We start from the raw sequence: 20,543 nt of genomic DNA, 5'->3' as shown, positions 1-20,543 counted from the left end.
AATTTATGTTGGATCAGCATGAACAGTTTAACCTCAGTGTATGCACCCATACCAGACTGCAATGTGGAATTTAAAACATACTTCAAGCAAAACAATCCCTTTCCCTCACTTTTCTCTCACAACTGGAAAAAATCATGTTTGGCGAGTTTTTCTTTTTCCATAGTAAGAATCATGTTTCAGTCAGGGATTTTCATTAAACATCTACCATGAAAAAATTCTGTAATTTGAAACCCATCTGCTTTGCAGTCCTGACACAAGAAACAAAACTAAAAACAAAACCCAGTCCTGTTCTGGAGAATGAACCAAAACCCAAGAGTCTGAATTCACTCAAATCTCCAGCAATTAAATAAAGCCCTTTGTACAGATGACGGTTTTAAGGGAGGTTTTTTTCTGTTAAGAACCACAGGTTCACTTTGGTATTCTGAGTTGCAAGAGAGCAGGCTGCACCTGTACATGTTCACATATGTGAGAAAATTGCTTAGATTGGGACAATTGATTGTTTCTGTGCCAGGAAGCTCTGCCATTTGGGAGCTTGAATGTTAGACAAAAAAATATTAGTCTAAGTCCCTCTGTGTCAGGAGTTTCCACGTGTAAGTGCCTTGCCACTGCTACTTCTCCTCACATATACAGTTAAATAGCGTAAAACACCACAAATCACCAGGAATTATATAACTAAAGAAGACTAGGTACAAAAAGCTGCTGAAGCTTAAGGACAGAAGTTTTCAGCAGGTGGTATATATAAATAGGACTGTCCTTGCTCTAGGAGGTCATAGAAGGTAACAAAACCGAGCATATTTCTCAGCAGGCTGGAATTCATCAAACAGAGACCCACAGCTCTCCTGGGACATTTTTGGGCAGCCTGGAAACAAGTAAGAACAGATGGAAGAATAGTAAGAATAGTGCTTTAGATGGGTCATTACTCGAGATACTAACACCATCAGGACCAATACTCAGCCCAAAATTTATTCTGAGCAGTGCCAATGTCAAGCAGACTGCATAGGGCTGCCATGGCTACTTGGATCTCTCCCAGCACAACAACCGTGGGGGAAGCCTTGCAAACTCCTGTGGGGAACATCTTCCTTGGGAGAAAATCTAATGCTTTTCTCTTAACCTGTTTTTGTCTAGACACCTGCTGACACCAGCAGACATCACTGATAAGTAGTGCTTTTCTTTTGGATGACAGATGACGGATTCAATACAGGAGCATCTCTTGTGGGAATGGTTGTCATTCACCTGTGGAGACCATTATGTACATTCTGCTGCATGTTTCTAATTCTCAGAAAGACACAGAAAATAGCAATTTTGTACAGCTAAAAGGGCTCTGCTGACTGTTGGGGACAATATTTCTCTCCTCCAGAGCCAGTGCTACCTTCAAGGCACCCTGCTCTGAGAAGACAATCAGGAAGAGGTGATTTTCTCTGGCTGTGGGTGTGTTGTGGGTAGCTGGGGACATTTCATTGACATGAGAGCTGCTGCTTGGAGAGGGATCGTGATGCTGCCATTTATAGGAACTCATGAGTTTTGCAGAATCTACAAGCAGACATCTGCCAGACTGCTGTAATCCTAATGAAAACTGCAGAGAAAAAATTCACATTTCTTGGGTTTGTAAAACTAGATCCAGGGCACCTGAAGAGCAGGGAAATATCTATATCTCACCATAACAGTGCCAGAATGTCAAGAATATGATCAAAAGCAAGAGCAAAAAAAGGCTGGGTTCTGTGAGCCAAACATACTGCCACAGCATATTGAGTTTTACCTGATATTTAGAAGCCCATTGAAAAATGCCACCTTCAGGAAATAAAAGGGGAAATGTGTAGATCAGTGGGCAATTTTGAGTAGTCTGAAACAAAGAGATAAGAATTAATTGATTTTTTCTTATGGTTTACAGAAGCATTAGCAACATGATTTAGTGGTTCATTGGTGACTATACTCTGTTTTTGTGTCCTTTGGCAACTCAGTAAGTGAAGAGAACACAGCCAGGTTATAAACTGTTATATATATTTATGATTGTCTCATCTTCTCCTTTCAAACACTAGCGTGCTCTGAAGTGTCATGTTTAGGCACTGATTGGAATCTGTATTCATGTTCTCTTTACTCTTTGGATCTCCCCATCATTTCTCCATCCAGATGCAGATGTCTTTGAGTCACACTGTCCCTGAGCATTCTGCCTTCCTTTCCTCTTTGATTTTTCCCCACAGAATTGTGTTTGCTAGTTTCATTGTTCTGATCACATGGACAAACCAACCCAATTTCCATCTTATTGCTTACACAGGCTCATGGGACTCAATTACTTCAGCTTCTTCTTCTCTAGTGGCACTGTTAGTCCTACTCACTTGGATTTGTTTTTGAGGTTTTTTTTGTATCTGTGTAATCCTTCAGAGACATCTGAATTCAAAGACGTGAATTCTTTATTCTGCAGCAGTTATGTTGACAGAGGACTACTGAGAACACAACCATCCTCAGAAGCCCTGCTTGGATGTGCTTAGATGTTCTCATTTTTCCAGGTTCTGGGAAACTGAGATTTATCATTATGGGTGTGATTCCAGTTTTCTTTTTCTATTTTCAGATTATAAATCCATAGTCTCCTAACAAGAGGTGTTTCTCTCCTTTGATATAAGTCTCTGGTTTGATACCACAGTTGCCATGACCTTTTCAGTAAGCAGCACGGGCCAGCTTTCCTGCTGCTCTGCTACTGTTAGTGAGTAAACCTCGCTATGAAGATGGGATCACTCCAAGGCAGAGGCTACCAAAATTCCTACTCCCAGACACTGAAATTTCAAGCTGTTGCAGGTTAGCAGTTTCCTGCCACTGGGGAATGAGCCCTGGGTACTTTAATGCAGTGCTAGGGTGACTGCTAGCCCCAGTGCTGAGGCTGTTGTGTCTGTCATGATACACTGTGCTTGTCCTACCTGCAGTGCTTTGCAGGAATGTGTGAGAGTGTGATGTAATTCCTTCAGGTTATTGTTTCAGTTCCCCAGTTCAGGCCCTTATTCATGCACTTGGCTCATGGTGGTATTAAGAGAAAGAGCTTCAGATGGTTATTGCTAAAAAACGGAAGTTTAGACTTCATTGGTAGAAGTTCTTAGTGTGTTTATGGGACCTTTCTGCAACACCTCTGTTTGGAATTTCCTAGTATCTGTCTCTAGCATTGTTTCTTGTGTCATTTCTTGATGACCTTGTGGACAATACTATATGGCCTTCTAGTGCTGTGTGCTTGTAAAACACTGCCACTGTTTATCTGTTTTCTCTTCTCAAGGCCTTTGTATTTATTCTGTAATCTGATGCTTCTGTTTCTTCCACATGATGTCTAAGCTGTAGTTTCGGTTTTGGTTGCACAATTCTAGACTGTCCTGGTCATCCTATGTCTGTTTCGTCTTTCTTGTCTTTCCTAGTGATTATTTTCTTAACTGCCAGTTGTTTCTGGTTTTTCCCCTCATCAAGGAAGGGCTGAAACTTCCCTGGTTTGAAGTTCTGCCTGAGTCTCCTCTTGTGTATCCAGCTCAAGCTTTCTCAAATGATTTCAATTTTATGGCTTCCTACAGAGTTTAATCTTCCTGGCTGTGATGAAAAAATCACTGCTCATGGCAGTTCCTGGGAAATTGAAACTAATGAATTATGAAAGTGATAAAGTGTTAATGAGCTGGGTTCTAGAGTATAAGAGAAATCTATTTTTAAACTATGTTCTTCACTAAATATAGTTATGTTGTGCTGGACAAAGAGCCATTAAAGAAGATGCAAATCACAGGCTTTTGTACTCTTGTCTGGCTGGGGCTGAGTAGAAGGGACTCTTGGTAGAGATGACAGTTCCCTTCTACCCCGTGTGCATATTTTGCTGCTAAGATAAAGAACTGTCCTCACACCTAACAGCCACAGGGGTCTTGACCACTCCACTGTACTTTGGCTCATCCACATTCACCCAAGCAGATGGGCAGCACCTTGGTGTGCACTGAGATTTTATGTCTTTAATTCTGCATAAAATCCTGGTGCTGCCTGGTCTCATTTTCTCTGCTGCAGGATACTTGAGCAGGAATGTGTTAGAGGGATTTTGCTCCTCTGTTTCTTCCTCACTGCCATCAGTGTTTCAGCAGGGGATGAGAGGGTGTCTCTCACAGGTACTTCAAGCACAACCAACTCAACTAAAAGAAAAGTGTCACAGCTCCTCAGTGCTTTCCTTAAAGGTATCCATGTGGATAGCACTGTCAGCTATTTCAGGGACCAAGAGCAGAGCACATGCTGGAGAGCAGCTGTTCAGTTTCAAAGCCCTTGCCTTACTTGTTAGATCCTCAACCCCATATCCCTTTTCCAGGTATGGAATAAACACCTTAAAGTCTGTGGAAATTTCACTCTTTCTTCAGCCAGAGGCTGGAGAGATCCAGGCTTTCTTCTGAGGGGAATTCCCAGGACCAGATGTCAATACAGAGACACAGCTGGAGTTCTAGATGTAGCCCCACAGGGTCTGTTTTTGCAGGAGTAAGGGAGGAAACATGGCCTTTCTGAAATACTGAGGACTGAGAGGGTTCCCAGGAACACCAGGGGAGTAGGATAGCACATTCAATCAATGTGGACCCTGCAGTAAGCAGCTGAGCAAGAGCTGGGATCATCGCTGGGGAAGTCACATTTTTGCAGGTCATTCAGCATCCACTCGTACATTACAATGGCAGCACAAGATTTATGCTGCCCAGTTGCCCATTCAAACTGTCAGGGCTGAGACCCATGGCTGACAAGACAAACTGGATATAGATACTTGTAAGTTACTCTCAAAAGGCAAACTTCCTTTGTAAAACTTTGTGAAGCAAATGAAGCACTGAGATATATAAAGGGTCTCCCCTGTGCCTCATATAACAGGAAACAGTGCTATGATTTGAAATTCTGGGGATTTAGTTCTTAGCAACAATCTCCAGGTAATATGGATAATCTTGAGAATCAATCCTTATGTGAAAAATGTGTGCTATCATACAGATGTATTTTATAGAAAAATATTTTTCTCCATTTACTTTGGAGAAAATTTTATTTCTCTGGCTCTGAGATACATTGTGAAGTACCATAGTGCTGAGGTTAATCATACAGAAAAAGGAAGTTTGCCAAATATTATAAGGGCAGCTATCCAGTATTCAGAATCACATTCTGAAGGAGAGACTTGCAGGAAGAAAGGCCTTTACAAACAAGACAATTTCCAAGGGTGAGTGATGAAAGGGAATAACACGCTCTGAAATGGCAGAGGTCAATAGGGTGGACAAAAAAGGGAAAGAAAATTACACTTCTGCTTCCTAGAGCTGAAATCCCACCTAGTTGCCAACCTGGTGAAAGAAGCTTTTCTGTTTCCTGCTTCTGAGTGGGATAGATTGCACTATCACTGACTTTGAGGGTCCTACTCCCTGGTCAAAGTGTGAGGTCCTTAATGCCCTCATTTCACTTCAAACAGTATCTTATTTACCTCATTTACAAATCTAAACTGTTGTTTATTAAGCTCTATAAGATCTTGAGATAGCAAACACTGTCCAAGGACAAAAAATATAATTTGTTTCAGTTTAGCCACTGAGACAAGGGCACTTGTATTATGGGTACTGATTCCGAGTAGCTGTTTTAAAGGCAGTAAGCTTTTTGGGTTGTGTTCAAGGTACTAAGCAGAGCAGGGTAAGACAATATTATCCTAGAACAGTGTGCATAGTCTCTAGCTCTGATTACACACAGATTTTGCATTATGCCTCTTGGGAGTGAAAAATAAGACAAAGAAAAAATCCAAAGCAAGGATTAACGAAGCTAACAAGACCCCGAGGGCTTCTTTCCAACAGGCTTTCCCTACAATCCCATCGGTTTAAAGCTTAGAGTAAAAATGAAAGTGTGTGTATGGAGGAGGGGAGGTAACTCTTCAGGATGAGAGCTTAAAAACAAAAAAGAGAATAAAGCTCCCTGCTATAAGTAACCAGAATGTTTCCAAAACTACTCATAAACCACCGAGAAACCTGGCACTGTTACATCTTAAAAAAGCAGCTGCACAAATGTTTTATGTTTTAAAATAAGCAGTGTGTCAAAGTGATGGGGAACTGAGCTCAAATGAGAAGGACTTGGTGAGACTTTCTGCTTTCCTTGTGCATGTCTGCATTTAGGAGAGAAATGATGGACTTGCACAACAGGTTATAAAACGTGTCCTCATACCATGTTTTACAATATCCCCGAGGCCCGTGGTCACTGTTCTTGCCAAACCAAAATTCTGGGTTCCTAGTTCAGAGTAGTCTCCTGAAGGGGAAGTCCTTGACTTTAACCCAATTTTCAGGGTTAATAGAGATGTGGATAATGAAGAACTCATCCTTGGCAGACAGACTGATCTTGGGAAGATGTCTAGGTTAGCCATCCTTAGGGACTAGAAATCATTCAGTGTCTTATCTTGAGTCAAACCACAGACAGCAGACTAGACAAAGATAATGTCTCCTGTGTCCTTATTACAGCCCACACAAAGGTGGCCTTTGATCTGGTACTGCCTGTGGAGGCAGATGAGATCCAGCAGAAAGCATCAGCAAAACAGGACTCCCGGAGCTGAAGGTCAGGGCTGGGGCAGAGCTGCCCAGCTATCCCATGCCATGGAGCTGACTTGCTCAGTGGGAGGCTTCTCATGCCAAGAAGCTGAGTAGGTGATGGCTGACTTTTCTTGCTAATGAGAAACTTGCATAAACAGGGGAAATTAGCCCATGCAGAGCCCCGGGTGATGCAGGCAGATTGTTATCTGTGTCTGAGAGAGGCTAATCCGAAGCTAACTAGGGTAGTTCTGCATCTTATAGGCAACAACAGGAACTACATTAAGGGACAACATTCGTCAGTCTACTCTCCTTAATGGCAAGGTGTCTGCCACCCTGAACAGAGACCTTTACTCCGAGCAAAATAGGAGACAAGATGTGGGCCCAGAGGCCTCCTTAAATGCAATTAAACTCCTTAAAATGTGAACCTGAAGGTTAACTACATATTCAGCTTTTCCAGTCTCCCCTGCTAAAAATACACAAACTTTTAGTCATCAGTTTGCTAATCCTTGAAAAAAAGTAGTCTTGGACAAGTTTTGCTGCTGAAATATATGATTTGCTTAACTAAGATGGAATCAGACAGTTTTGGGGAAAGAAAGGAAGAGGGATCTTCTGTCCCAAGGGTGTTGATAACTTGTTATTTTTTCCAGCACACTTCTTTTTTCAGGCTTGTCAGGCCCAGAGCTGACAACAGTTTCTTACTTTGCCTCAATCACACGCTCCATCATGCAGCAATAAAGGAAAACATTCCTCTTAAGTAAATTGGAAAAATTGACTCTCCACACAGTACAGCAGCAGAGCTGCCTGTCAGGCTATACAAAAAGCATACAAAAGAAGTCTGAATAGCTGTGTTGATACCTCAGTGCTGAATGCTGTCAAGAGCTCGGCAAGTAAGAGGTCTCTCTGCAGCCCAGTTAATACAGTGCTGGCCAGGATGGGCTTGTTCAGGGCTGGTGATGCACAGCTGGCTGAGTCCCTTCAGCAAGCTGTTCTTCAGCCCTCAGCCTGTAAAATCGGTGCTTTCCTTCAGAGAAGTCAGCTGAATTCAGCTTGGCAGGGAAGAGAAGGGGCAGCTCCTTGTCCTGCTGCCAGCAATGCTCTACCTCGGGAAGGTTGGTTGCTATGGGGGCAGCTGGGCCACAGTTTTGCACTGACTTCCCACCCATCCCAAGAGTACTTTTGCCCTGCCTGCAGCCTCCTCTCCTGGCACCATAAAGCAGCTCTGATGGGGTCTTGCCTCTGTGGTCAGCCTTGAGCACATTGGAGGCTCACACAGTTATTCAGCACTACAGGATGTGACCCCTGTTGGTACCTTGCTGCTCCTTTCCAACTTGTTCTCAGACTTCTCTCTCCAGTCTGCCACCAACCCTTCCCAAAGTCACCTGTAGCCCCTCAGGCCTTTATCACTTTTTTCTCCTCTCCAGATTTTATTTCACATAACTCAGCATATGGTAACACCTCTAAGGAAGCATTGCCCCACCACACTGTCCTGCTTTCACACCACTACATCCACATTGCCCACTCCTTCCCAGCCATAACCTTCATGAGGCAGAGAAAGACAGGGACCAGAAGGGCTGGAGGGTCCCTGATAGGGACACGTGCTACTGACAGATGAGGAATGGCAACAGCCCTTCTTGTTGCAGCAGTGTCAGCATGAAGTTACAGCCTGAACTCACATAAAACCTGACTCTTTCCTCTCCTTGGAACAGTACCCGCACCCTTTTCCACCTACTTTACTTGTACTCGTGAGGCTACAGTACCTTAACTACTAGTTGCTGGGAAAACTGATGCTTTTGCCTTATATACATAAATATATATTCAGTAAAGTCATGTTCCATAGCGAACTTGAAGACGCTTAATGACCTTCCTGACTGGTAGACAAGTCTCCAGGGCAGTTCTTGAAGTGGCTGCCAAGTCAGTCCCCTCTTTGCTTTATTGCTGAATGGCAGGATTGGTTATCAGAAAACCCGCACACAACCCAAAAAGCAAAAAAAGCACCACCTTGATCTTTTCACTCTGTAATGTCAGGTTCAGCTTCTTATCTATTCAGAGGAAATCAAAGCTATAAATAGTCCTACCCTGCTTTCATGCCTTAGTTTACAGAATTAAGAATTCTTCTTTCCGGTGTTCAACGCTGCAAGGCTTCCACTGAAGGAGGCCAACTGTTTTGTTTAAAGTGACCATTTAAAAAAGAACAGTCGTACCATTACAGTGATAACAGAAGTAACCAAATATACTTTCTGATGGGCCCGTCTGCCTGCAGTTTGATGAGTCAGAGATTGTTTTGAGAGGTTCAACTTGGGAAGGGTGGAATGTGCATTTACTCCTTAGATTGTCCCACTCCAGCTGAAAATTCCCTTTAACATCTGTGCAACAACAGTCCAGTAGCATTTTGGTGAATGGCACATGATGAAGTCTATTTCAGCCTGCAGCAAGCTCAGCTCTCCAATATGCCTAGGGGCATATGATTACCTCTATGTGGCATTACTGGGCTTTTTCAAGTATGTTCAAGTACCTGATAAGAGTTAACTGCAAATCTGCACTGATTAAATAAACTGAGCACATTCTATCTTTCCCTATACACAAAGGGAGAAAGAGCCACAGAAGGGAATGTTATGGGTTTGGGGGAGATCACAGGTGAGACACTAATACAGAAAATATTTGTTTTATTTATTTTTTCACCACTATCCCTCTGTGAATCTTAGCAGTATTTCTCCAAGAACCTGGCCCTTGGAAGTGCTTTTGCTGCTGTACTGAGATATCCTTTCTGTGAACTGCTGTCTGCCTTGAGCTTACCCACAGCCTGACTCAGTATCACTTATGGGATCCTTCAGGCTGGCAGGGACAGTAGGAGGTCTCTAGCACAAAACCCTGCTAAAACCAGGGCCATCCATGAGGTCAAACCAAGTCACTCAAGGCTTCATCCAGCCCAGTCTTTAAAACCTCCTGTGAAAATCTGCAAGTACTACCCAATTAAATGTCTTTATCTTAGATGTCAGGGTCAGGTGTACCAGCACATACACCAGTTTATTCACTTTAGCTATGAAGTGAAGGATCCCATCTTTCTGACCTCAGTCCATACCACAGATTTCTACCTCTTCCATCTTCATTCTATTTCAGAAGGGATCAGAAATAAATGCAATTAAAATCAAATTTTAAAATGGCAGATTGTCTTCTTACAGGTTATTTTACTATAACCTATAAAATCTTCTGTTTTCTGAGTATTTCCAAAATTTTAAGGTTTTTCTCTGCATTTGTGATGGTTATTTTTCCTTCTGGAAAAAATATTCTGTCTATCTTCACTCTACTTCCTGATTCCAGGAGGCAGAGTGCTAGCAAAAAGACTTGCAAAACTGAGGAAGCTATTACAAGAGCTGTCAACACTTCCACAAAAATATTCATATAAGAAAGTTCATCTGCACAACTGGCCACTCTCATTAAAGGAGCTAAGTTGTGGGTAGGCTGCAGTAACTGAGCTATCCTCCTGTTTTTTCCCATGACCTCATTTGTGCAGGACTTCAATGTAGTTCACATGGGAAAATACTACCTGACCATACTGTGACATGTTAGCAGCAAGTGCTTTAGTCTCTGAGATCATTAATCCAGCCTCAGCATTATGTATTAAAATAAACATTAACAAAATTAAACAGGGAAATCTGCCATAAAGGACCATATTTGGCCATGCTGGCTGGGGTGCCAGCAGAGTGCAATAGGCAAGTCCATTGTCAGCATCTGAAGGTGCTTGAGCCAACAGAGAGCATCTACTGCATTGTTCCTGCTCAATCTGCCTCCTCTTCCCTGCCCTGTGAGTATGTCCCCACACAGCCCTGGGACACACAGATCCAAGCAGGCACACGGACTGGAATTTGTCTCCTTCATATATGAGCTCTGCCATCATGCCAGGCATGCCCACAGCCCTCATCTCAGGCTGGCTGGGATGTAAAGACCAGGGCTTTCAGCAGCTTTGTTCAGAGCTAAGCCTGCAAAGATGAGCAAAGTCCATCCCCCTGTTGCTCTAATGCCCTGCTGTAAACATGCTGCTGCCTGATTACTGTCGCTTAATTTCCATCTGTTACTGTTACAGGACAGTCGGAATGACTGCACATGTCCTTTTTATCTGTGCAAATGGCATTAGTCTATAATAAAAAACTGGGTTTTTTTCCCATATGTGCCTGGGAAGGAGGAATGGCAGTGCTGAAGTGACTTCATAGTGATTGGCAAAGTTGACTTTGGGGATTAAGTTTGCTTTCACATCTTTAGACTGCACCTATTTGGGATCATTAAGGCAAGGAAGTATATTGTAAAATCTTAGCCCTTAGTTGATTTCACATTCCCTAACATCCAACATGGAAAGGAGCACCTTTGCTCATCTAAACTTCTGTTTGGCCTCCCCAGCAAGGCTTCCTTCCTGCTGCCTCTGTATCTGGTGTAACTCTTCTTTCTGTCCTGAGGGACAGAGTTCACTGGCAGATGTTCACTGGTGGACGTACAAAGTGGTCAGATCCCCACAAACTTCCATGGCAAACAAGTAACCAGGCAGGTTAAACTGCTGCTATGTATTTTACTTGAGTTGTAATCCTTTCCTAAATTCCTACTGTCTCAAGCATTTCATATCAAACTCCAGTCCGCACTTCCCGAGCTCAGTCTGATTTTAAGAAAGGTCAGATAAGGTGACCAGGGCAGACACTGGATTTCTTTATCAACATCTTTTTCCTACCAGACTTGCAATTTTGCACCAACACTCAGTGATTGCTCTTAAACTCCTTTGGAGTGAAGTAATTGCCTGCACTTTTTCTGTCAAGGTATATTGTGGGTCCTTACCACAAGCTCATACCACACAGCCTGGAGTGCAGCTGCTGTCCATAAACCAGAAATTGAGTATAAGCTACCGTGTCCAATGGCACCATGTCTCATCCTTCAAAGGAGGTATCAATCATGTTCTGGACATTTTTGTATTACTTGGACATAATTTATTTTGGTTTTCCTATTTGATTTTTCTAAGGTTATTTTAAGACCTCTGTTATACTCCAGCTTATTCAAAGTCAGTCTCCAGAAAAGCTGGGAGGGTCAGAGCACAGAGAACTTTAATTTAAATCTAATAATTTTCCTCTAATAAATGAAAAAAAACACACTACAGCCCAGACTTCACTACAAACCCCTCCTTCAGCTGTGCACTCATCGATTTTGGGGGGCTCAACCCAGCCTTGGCCCCATGTGCTGTAAAAGCTGCTTCTGAACAGTTATGTCTGGTGGCAGATTGTCCTCCACAGGTACAGCTTAAATAAGGAACAAGGACAGCAACTCCACAACAAGGGCTCATGTGGACTGCCTCCAGAAAATACACCTCCAAGTGAGCAAAACCACTTGCAGCAATGGGGGAGGGAGGAGCATGATTACAGGAGATGGGCAGCCATGGCAGGATCAGGCCAGCCTCAAACCCCTTAGGATGTGAACCTGAAGAGCTCAGGACTGACTTAGCTAAGCAATTTCATTTTTATTTCTATTTTAAAAAATTTAATAATATAAACAATATGTTCTTTATTCTGTGGAGTTGCAGATACTTCTGTTTAGTGCCATTTTGCTTGCTTGGAATCACATCCTCTTTTCTTGGTACAGAAGAGGTTGGAAAAAAATTACTACACATCCCACACCAAAGCATACGTAAAAGATTCCTGAGAAGTATGTGATCAACTCGTGTGTTTAATGAAATCAAATTAACAAAATTTCCCAGAAAAAAAGAAAGCATTAATTCAGTTTATGGTGCTAGAGCATCCCTCTATTAAAGGACTTTACCCCTGTGGCAGATGCCTTCATAACTCTTTGTGAAAGTAAAAGCTACTGTCATTGCCTGCACCACATGGTCTATTGTACTCAGATGCCTCTTCCAAGCTCTCAGCATATGCTATTTCAGAAATGCACTTGTACTTCAAATATCTGATTCTTTCCTTTTTAATATTGCTATAATGGAGCTGAGGTCAGCACAATGACTTCTGACAGTATATACATGAAAAGGAGGGGGAATTAGACCCTGAGGTTGCCACCAGTTTGCTGAGAAGAGCCAAGGGCAGGAGTCAGCTGAGGAAGGGGTGCTCAGTTTGTGAGGCTGGGACTCCACCTCTGAATGAAGCAGAAGTAAGGGTCAACTCTCAGAAAGAAAGTGCACAAAGTAGTCGAGAGTTTAGCAAAGATTGAGAGGTAGCTGCCAACACTGCATCTCTAAGTGGTAGAAATCTTGTAACAAGCTTTAGGTCTGGGAGATTTGCACTGCTCTGAATAAGAAGTAAGGGATTCTTCAGGCCGAGTGCAAAACCACTGAGATCCAAGGCTTTGAAACTTGCCAGGTTTCCCAACTTTCTGATGAGCCATATGGCACCTGGAATCTGCTCTTTGATCTCTACTATAGCTACTGATGCCACGAGGATTTAGCATTCCCGTCTCTGGAGGAATTCCAACCAAAAAGAAGGAACCAGAAGAAAATTTTTAAAATCCATTCTCTTGTTCTCTCTAAGGGTTACTTCACAGAAGAGATGAAAATTTCCCACAAAAAAAAATAAAAAAAAAAAGAGAAAAACAGAAAGAGGTTTCATTTCTTGATTCTCTTACCTAGTGGGTTCTTTGGGGATTTCCATTTAAAGAGAAAAATCACAATTAACTCCACTCTTCCCATCAGAAAACTATACTTCCCTAAATATTTCACCAAATATCAACATAGTTGTTATGGGGAAAAGAAATAGTAAAACAATGAACCACTCTTATTTGGCAGTGTAATAGCCAGAAGTTTCTGAAGGGTCTTTTTGTACTTCATTGAATGGACATCTCTATATGGAACACAGGGAGTGGGCAACAACCTCTGTACCATCATCATGATACCATGGAAAGCCTCCTCAGATCCAATCTGAAAAGTAGGAAGGAATGAGAATAGCTCTACAGCCAAGGACAAGAAGCAGCTGGCAAGGTTCTTCAAAACAGTAAGCTGGTTGCAACTTGAATTTTGCTGGGTTGAAACTTGAATTTTAATTGAAGGAAGGCTCTCCATAAAATCAGAACTATATATGTTGAGGCAGATTCAGGTTTCAGTTTACATCTCAATGCATCAACTGTGTGGAGTCTAACGAGTTGAACTGAGGTAACGAGAAGGATTTGTTCCCACTTCTTCAAACCCTTTAGGAGGAGCCAGCTCTCAGAAAGGGACAAACAGCTCTCCGTGGGGCATGTCACAGAGATCATTTCTTACCTGTCAACTCAGAAAGGAAAGAGGGATTTTCTGAAGTTAAAGAACAGATGTTTGGAAAAAGTCCAGAGTGGCCCTCAGGCAATGCAGCTCGGGTGTTTTACATATTTACAGGAGTATAGCACCAGACTTCCAACTTACTTGCATTCCACAGCAAGAGAACCTCTCTTGGGGTGCTCAGAGGTCTCCTACCCTGACACTTACAAAACACCAGGGATGAGTGAAGGGCACATCATTAATCTGAGGCAATCCAGACAGACCATCTTATGTGTCAAGGAAGCTCAGGTTCTAAATTCTTTTAAAGCATTTGGACAATTTTTAATTTTATTTCTGAAAAAAATTTAGAAGGCAGTGGAGTAATGCAGTTTAAAAGCTAAAGAATTAATTAATTACCAAAGGTATGAGATTACTCTGTGACACAGAAGATTTACCATCTCCCCTGGCACTAGGTACAGTCCTTTGTCTTTATTAACCAGAATTTGTTCAATTTCTTTTAAACTTAAAAGCCAGGGTACTTACCCTAAATGAGAAAGGAAGCAAAAGAGTGACCATTCTGTACCCAGTGTGTTCTTGTCAAAACAGTGCAGGATGAAGAACTGAGACGCTTTCTACCAACTGACACTCAACGCTGACAGAACTCAAGCTAAAAATGATGTCAATATCCACCACAGGCATGCATGAGCCTCAGCTGCTGGGATTGCTGCACATGATGGCAGCTCTCCTGCTTTATGAATGAGAGCTGAATTTTAATTACCCTCCTCCACTTACTTTGCAACTTGTATGAAACCAGTGAAAACTGATTTAATTTTTGTTTCTACCAGAAAGCTCATCTCCCAATACCTCCTTTGCACTAAGTTAGTGATAAATTAGAAAAAGCAAGCAAGTCTGAAAAGCATGGCAGAAAAGCCTCTCTAAATAGGCTAGTTCAGTGACATTTTTGTATTATGTTTTACTTTGCCTACCCTAAAAGAAATCAGATTTTATGGCACAGGACATGAGTCAAGAAGTAACATTTCTATAAATGATGTTTTTTAGGATGACAGGATTTGATTTTTTAACTTTTATCCAAAGGAAAGCTTGAATCATCAAAAACCAATTCCCCACCGTGAAAAATCTAAGTCCTGGGTCAAGTTGAAATAGCTAAATAAAGAAAAGGTTTCCCTACATCGCAGCTAACCTTTGCCCTTGTACTCTTAATTGAACACCTGAAGTTGTGGCAAAAGGTTTGCTGATCCTGCCCTCACAAAGGAGCACTGAACACTGAACATCTCTGCACCTGGGTGCTCTCAGGAGCAGGCAGATGAGAGGGAAAGCTTCAGGGAAAGCTTCCCAGCGGGATGCAGCAGCCAGACAGGGAACAATGTTGTGACAGCCTGTGGTCTGGCCTTGAGATTAGAACAGCCTAAGAGTTGTCCCTCTGGCTTTAAAGCCTGTTTACAATGCAGAGGTATGAGAAGAAACATAGGAGAAGGGAAAACTTCATTTGAGCAAGTGTCAAAATTCATTTGAACAAGGGGAAAGAAATGTTGCAACATTGATCTGAAGAAACACGTGTTTTAGCAGAGTATAAAACAGTTTCTCTGGGGAGCTGGCTTTGGGACAGAGCTCAGTGACAGAGGATTTAGATCTGTTCAGATAAATAAATAGTGTGGAGTTATTTTTATATATATATAGATATAAAAATATTTTTTTTTGAGTGCATTTTTCTATGACTATCCTAAAATTCAGATGTTTACAAATATTCCTTTGAAAGTGGAAGTCATGTGCCTTACACATCCGTTTACACAGAGGGCTGCATTAGATGTGGTTGACTGTGAACTGGGTTAATTTTCACTTGCTCATGGCAGACTTGGTTATCCAACTGGGAACAGCACTGGCACCACCAGCCATGAGACCCACCCGCTTCCCAGTTAGGCTTTGAAAACAAACAGTTTAGGAGTAACTTGTTGCTCAGAGTGACTGTACAAGGTGCATGAAAAGGCTATGTAGCAGTTGTCAGATGACTGGTGACCCCCAAATTCAGTGGCTTAAACAGAGACAGGGTCAGTGAGTTAACAAGGCTTAGTCTGCCGATGCTTTCCACTTCCCTCAGAACTTCCACCTGGTGAAAGGCAGCTCTCCTTTCTCAATCAAAGCACTGGCCTCCTCATCTGGAGGTGCTTTATTTCCCTATTGCAAGTCTGCAAATGATAACAGAAGGTGCAGAACCGCAGGGGAGCTGAGGTAAAACAGCTGCAGGAAATATTAACTGAACTACATCATAAAAGCAAGATCTGCTGCTGGTCACAAGAGGAACCTGCTCAGTGCAAGTGAGATTACATAAATATTGGTGATCACAAGAGGACTCAGTACAATAACCAGAGCAAGACCAAAAAATGTAAAGACCTTACTTGATTTTTCTTCTTTAATGTTGTACTCCAGCACACCAGGAGCTTCGTTCTGCGCCGGCAGGCGGACTGAGAGGATCATGTGGTCCACATTACCCTCTTTCCTGACTAAGAATATCTGAAAAAGCAGAAAAGAATCAAGAGCTCAGCTACATTATGTGAGCTTCTAAACTTTAAGTCATTGGCAATGTAGATTTTAATCAGTACAATCCACCTTTAAATAGCCTTATTTTAGCTTCTTTCCACTTAGTTAACCTTTATACAACAAAAATAATTAATAAAGGGCCAGTTCATCAGACCTGCAAATGAACTCGTGAAGTTTCTATGCATCACCAATGTCCCATTTACACCTAAAGCAAACTATTTCATGAACCAAAGAGTTTAAAACTGCACTCATGATTTGTTAAATGATGGTCCTCACATAAGTGCCCTAAATCACAGATGACTCACCCTAAAACATCCCAGTCCAGGTCTAAAGCATGGGAGTCACCTGTACATTGAGTCGGTGAGGGTTTGAGTGTCCATGAGTGGGACATAAGGCCAAAGGCTCTGGTGGCCACCGTGTCTATGGCAGAGCATTTTCATGGGACCATAAGATCATTCAGGCTGGCAGGTATCCTGGGAGGACTCTTCCTCCAATCCCACGAGGCCAGACCAAGTTTCTCAGAACTTTGTCTGTACAAATCTGGGGAATGTCCAAAGCTGGAGACTGCACAGCCTCTCTTGGCAGCATGTCCCACCACTTATCATCTTTACAGGGAGAAAATGCTTTCCTGTACCCAGTCTGAACCCCTCTGGTTTCAATGTACACTGTCATCTCTTGTCCTCCCACCCTGCAGTGCTGAGCACAGCCTGGCTTCATCTTCTCCGTGACCTCCCTGTAGGTACCAGGGGTTGCTGTGTGGTCTGCCTGAAGTTGTCTTCTGGCTGAACAAGCCCTGGTCCCACAGCCTCTCTCGAGTGGGTCTGTGCCCAGCTCACTGCCCACCATCCCTACAGGATCTTTCCCACAGAGCAGCTCAGCCAGGCTGTGCCAGCCCGGATCGCTGCCAGCCGTCTGCCTTCCCAGAGGAAAAGCTTTGTTTTTGCCCTTGTTGAATTTGGGAACAAGCCCTGTCCCCAAAAGCTTGTCTGAGATCTCTCAAGTGATCATTCAAGTGTATTGAATGGTCCTGAAATCACAGAATCACAGGATCAATTAGGTTTGAAAAGACCTCTGAGATCATCAAGTCCAACTGATGATCGAACACCACCACCTCAACCAGACCGTGGCACTGAGTGCCACATCCTGTCCCTCCTTAAACACCTCCAGAAATGCTGACTTCACAGAACTGATGTGCTTGAAAAGAGGTCTGGAGATCACCTAGTCCAATCCCCTTGCTCAAAGGATAAACTACAGCAAAAAAAATTGGTCTGGCTCAATCCCATCAGGTATGCAAAAACATTGATAAGAGGCCCCTGAGTATTTAATTGGAACCAGTGGAACTACTGGAGCCATTGTGTCCCACCAATACCAGTGGGAAAAAAGATTTAAAAAAAAAATTTTAAAAAGAGAAAAGATACAAGAAATAAAAAAAAGAGAAGAAAAAAAGAGAAGAAAAAGGAAAAATGCCTCATTCTTTGTATGTTGTGAGATCCTAAGTGTGTTTCTAATTAAAGCTCATTGTCAGGGATATTTTTAGCTTGTATCTTGAAGGTGCAGATATAAAGACAAAATAATCTTCATCTGTTCTTTGATAGTAAGCTTAGGCAGAAGAGAGTCAAGGTATTTTTAAAAAACTGAATTAAAAAATCAAGCTAATTTTGTAGCCTGGATGTTAGTATTAGAAAGAGAATTGTGAGTTGATAAAATCATTAATCAACTGTAACACATGGAAATCTATCAAAAACCCATTAATTTCTTGGACAGAGGAATTTTAAAAAAAAGCTTGTCTAGAAGCCAAGACCTCTCCCTGCATGAATCCCAGTCATAAGGGCATGTCCAGTCACTTTGAAGCACCCATGCTGAACACACAGCTTTGGGGCAGCTTCACAACCTCACACAGTGAGAAATGGAGCCCCAGGGGCCCAGGCCCACCACCAGGGCAGAGAAAGTGTAAATAAAGGCACGGGTGTATCCCCTAAACAGGCTGATTTCTAGCTCAGGGCAACCCCCACCTTCTGTCACAGAATGCATCTGCAGGTAGGAGGCAGGTAGTATCTGCAGGGAGAGGCTCTCCCTTGCCCAGGTCCTACCAGCCACATGGCAGTGCTGTCCCTCTAACCTTGACTGTTAGACAGCACCATCTTACATTGCTCCATCTGAAATTTAATCTAAGCAACCAGGGAAATGAAACCTGGAAATGAATCACTTCTTTTTTCCTGATCAGCACGCCTGGTTGCCATGGTTCCAAAGGCTAAAATTGGACTATGGCTGTTCAGAGAAGTAGGAGGTGGGTTTTCTGAGCTGTACTTAACCCTACAGGTCAGGACCAGTATTGAAATCAACCTCTTCTATTTTCACCACAGTTGGGAATGGTGCTGCCTCAGTTTCAGGTGGGCTCAGAGTGGGCAGGAAATTCTGCCCTTGTCATGGGACTCCTCTGATGCACCACCTCTTCTCCTGCCTGCTTCTGACTGCAACTGAAGACTGTGCCCAAGGACAGTGTGAGCGGGAGGAACAGAGGCAAAATGTTTCCCCAAAGCCACTCAGGTGGGGAACTCCCTGACTGCAGGGAATGGATAATGGCTGAGGAGGCTTGGGGCCATACATGGGTACACCACAGTCAGTCACACACATCCCTTACAGTCAGTCACACACACACTTACAGACAGAGCAGAAAAACAAAGAGAATTATTTGCTCAATCTATTTGAGAAGTCTGATTCAGGGTGAGGTGCACTGCACAGCCCAGGCTGCTCAGGTGAATCCCACTGGAGGGTGTCACTTGGCTGTGCCAGCATTTAGCCCTGGGATAGATTGACTCAGCCAAAGCATGGGTCCAAATGTCCTCAGAGTAGGTGTGCCCTGATATCAGCTCAGGTCTTTTGCACCTGCACTTCCCAAAGGATCCAGCCAGGACATCTACAGCCTGCTCACCTCTCAGGCCTCCGGAAAAGGGAGCAGCTCCCTGTGCCTCAGAGCTGTTTTCCTTAAGCAAGTCCTGAGCTTTGCACAAGTATATAATTTTCTAATACTCAGTTTATGTAAACCAGATACCAATTGTTGCAATAAAAATAACTCCCATCAGGTGAATTTAAGGGCATTTTCTTCACAATTTATTTTTATTGGTCCAGATTGGGATAATCACCATACTTTTGGGTATGGTAGTGAATGGGAAGCCATCTCCATGAATCTACATGGTAAGCAAATAAAACCAGAGATAAGATTCCTCATTTTCCCAAAGCCAATATATCTGTCTTGTGCTGTTGAGAGAGGTAAAACATCTAGTAGTAATGGAAACAGAGAGCAGTCTGCTAAATACTTTTGCTTCCACATTAAAAAAAGCACTGCTCTCCTAACCAAGGATAGGAAATGTGGTTGTCTGAACTGAAACCATTTTGGACTTACCCCTGCTGTTTCTTTGCCAAGGATGGCCCCAGCCCTTTCCTGGCTCATGTTCAGCTGAAGCCAGACAGGACACGTCTTGATGAGTTTGTCAAGGATGCTGATCCCTGGAAGCTGAAGGCAATTTCGCAGAGCAACGGCCTGACAGAGATGTGTTTCTTTTCCTTCACTGGTACCTCCGATAGGGCTGAAACACAGCAAGGGAGTCCCTGGTGAGCAGAACTGCAAATGGAAAACTCTGGGGAGTAAGGACTGTAAGTGCAAACAGAGAAGCAAGCAGAGGGGTGCTTAGACATCAGTAAACCACAGGCACATTATTACGACAGCAGGTTGTGCTCAGCTCTGCTGGTTTCGGCTCACCCATCAATATTGCTCAAGTGCAGGTGCCCACAGACACAGGTAAGGGAGGCCCAGGGGCAGCCAGCACCACAGACAGCTGAGCGTGCCTGTCCCCTGGATGCCACCCTCCAGCTGAAGAGTCTGGGAGATGTTTCATGGCTTAAAAAGTATCAATGCAGCAGAGAAGTCCCTGCAGTGTAATGGCAGACTGGTGTTAAATACTGGCTTCTAGCTATGACGCTGATTTGACAAAGTATTTATACATGTGCTAAGCACTGCAGGCAGTGGAAATACTTGTGCTGAAAAGTCTGGTCACAAGAGCTCTACTGGATAAGGCCATGGACTCATGGGGATATGGGCTTGTCATTCATTTGATTAATTGGTTTTATATTTAAAGAAAATGTAAGAGAACATACACAAAAAGTGTTTTGCTGTACTAATTTTCTTCTTAGATGTCAGAACTGAGAATAGGAGGACTCTCACTTTTGATTTGGTCTTCAAATATTTCTCCTTTTCCTTTTATTTTTAA

General features: G+C 42.9%; 1 protein-coding gene across 1 annotated transcript in view; it reads right to left on the bottom strand.

Moving 5' to 3' along the window:
- Positions 1 to 20,543, bottom strand: part of RIN3 (Ras and Rab interactor 3) — a 67,413-nt gene that overhangs the window by 29,161 nt on the left and 17,709 nt on the right. The window contains exons 2-3 of the mRNA XM_069018120.1: positions 19,679 to 19,862; positions 16,134 to 16,248 (exon numbers count right to left, since the gene is read on the bottom strand). Of these exons, the coding sequence (XP_068874221.1) occupies positions 16,134 to 16,248; positions 19,679 to 19,862 (299 nt within the window). The remainder of the gene's footprint in view (positions 1 to 16,133; positions 16,249 to 19,678; positions 19,863 to 20,543) is intronic.

Source organism: Aphelocoma coerulescens, chromosome 5 (assembly GCF_041296385.1).
Source record: "Aphelocoma coerulescens isolate FSJ_1873_10779 chromosome 5, UR_Acoe_1.0, whole genome shotgun sequence".
Taxonomy (NCBI): Eukaryota; Metazoa; Chordata; class Aves; order Passeriformes; family Corvidae; genus Aphelocoma; species Aphelocoma coerulescens.
This window is presented reverse-complemented; position numbering and strand designations above follow the sequence as displayed.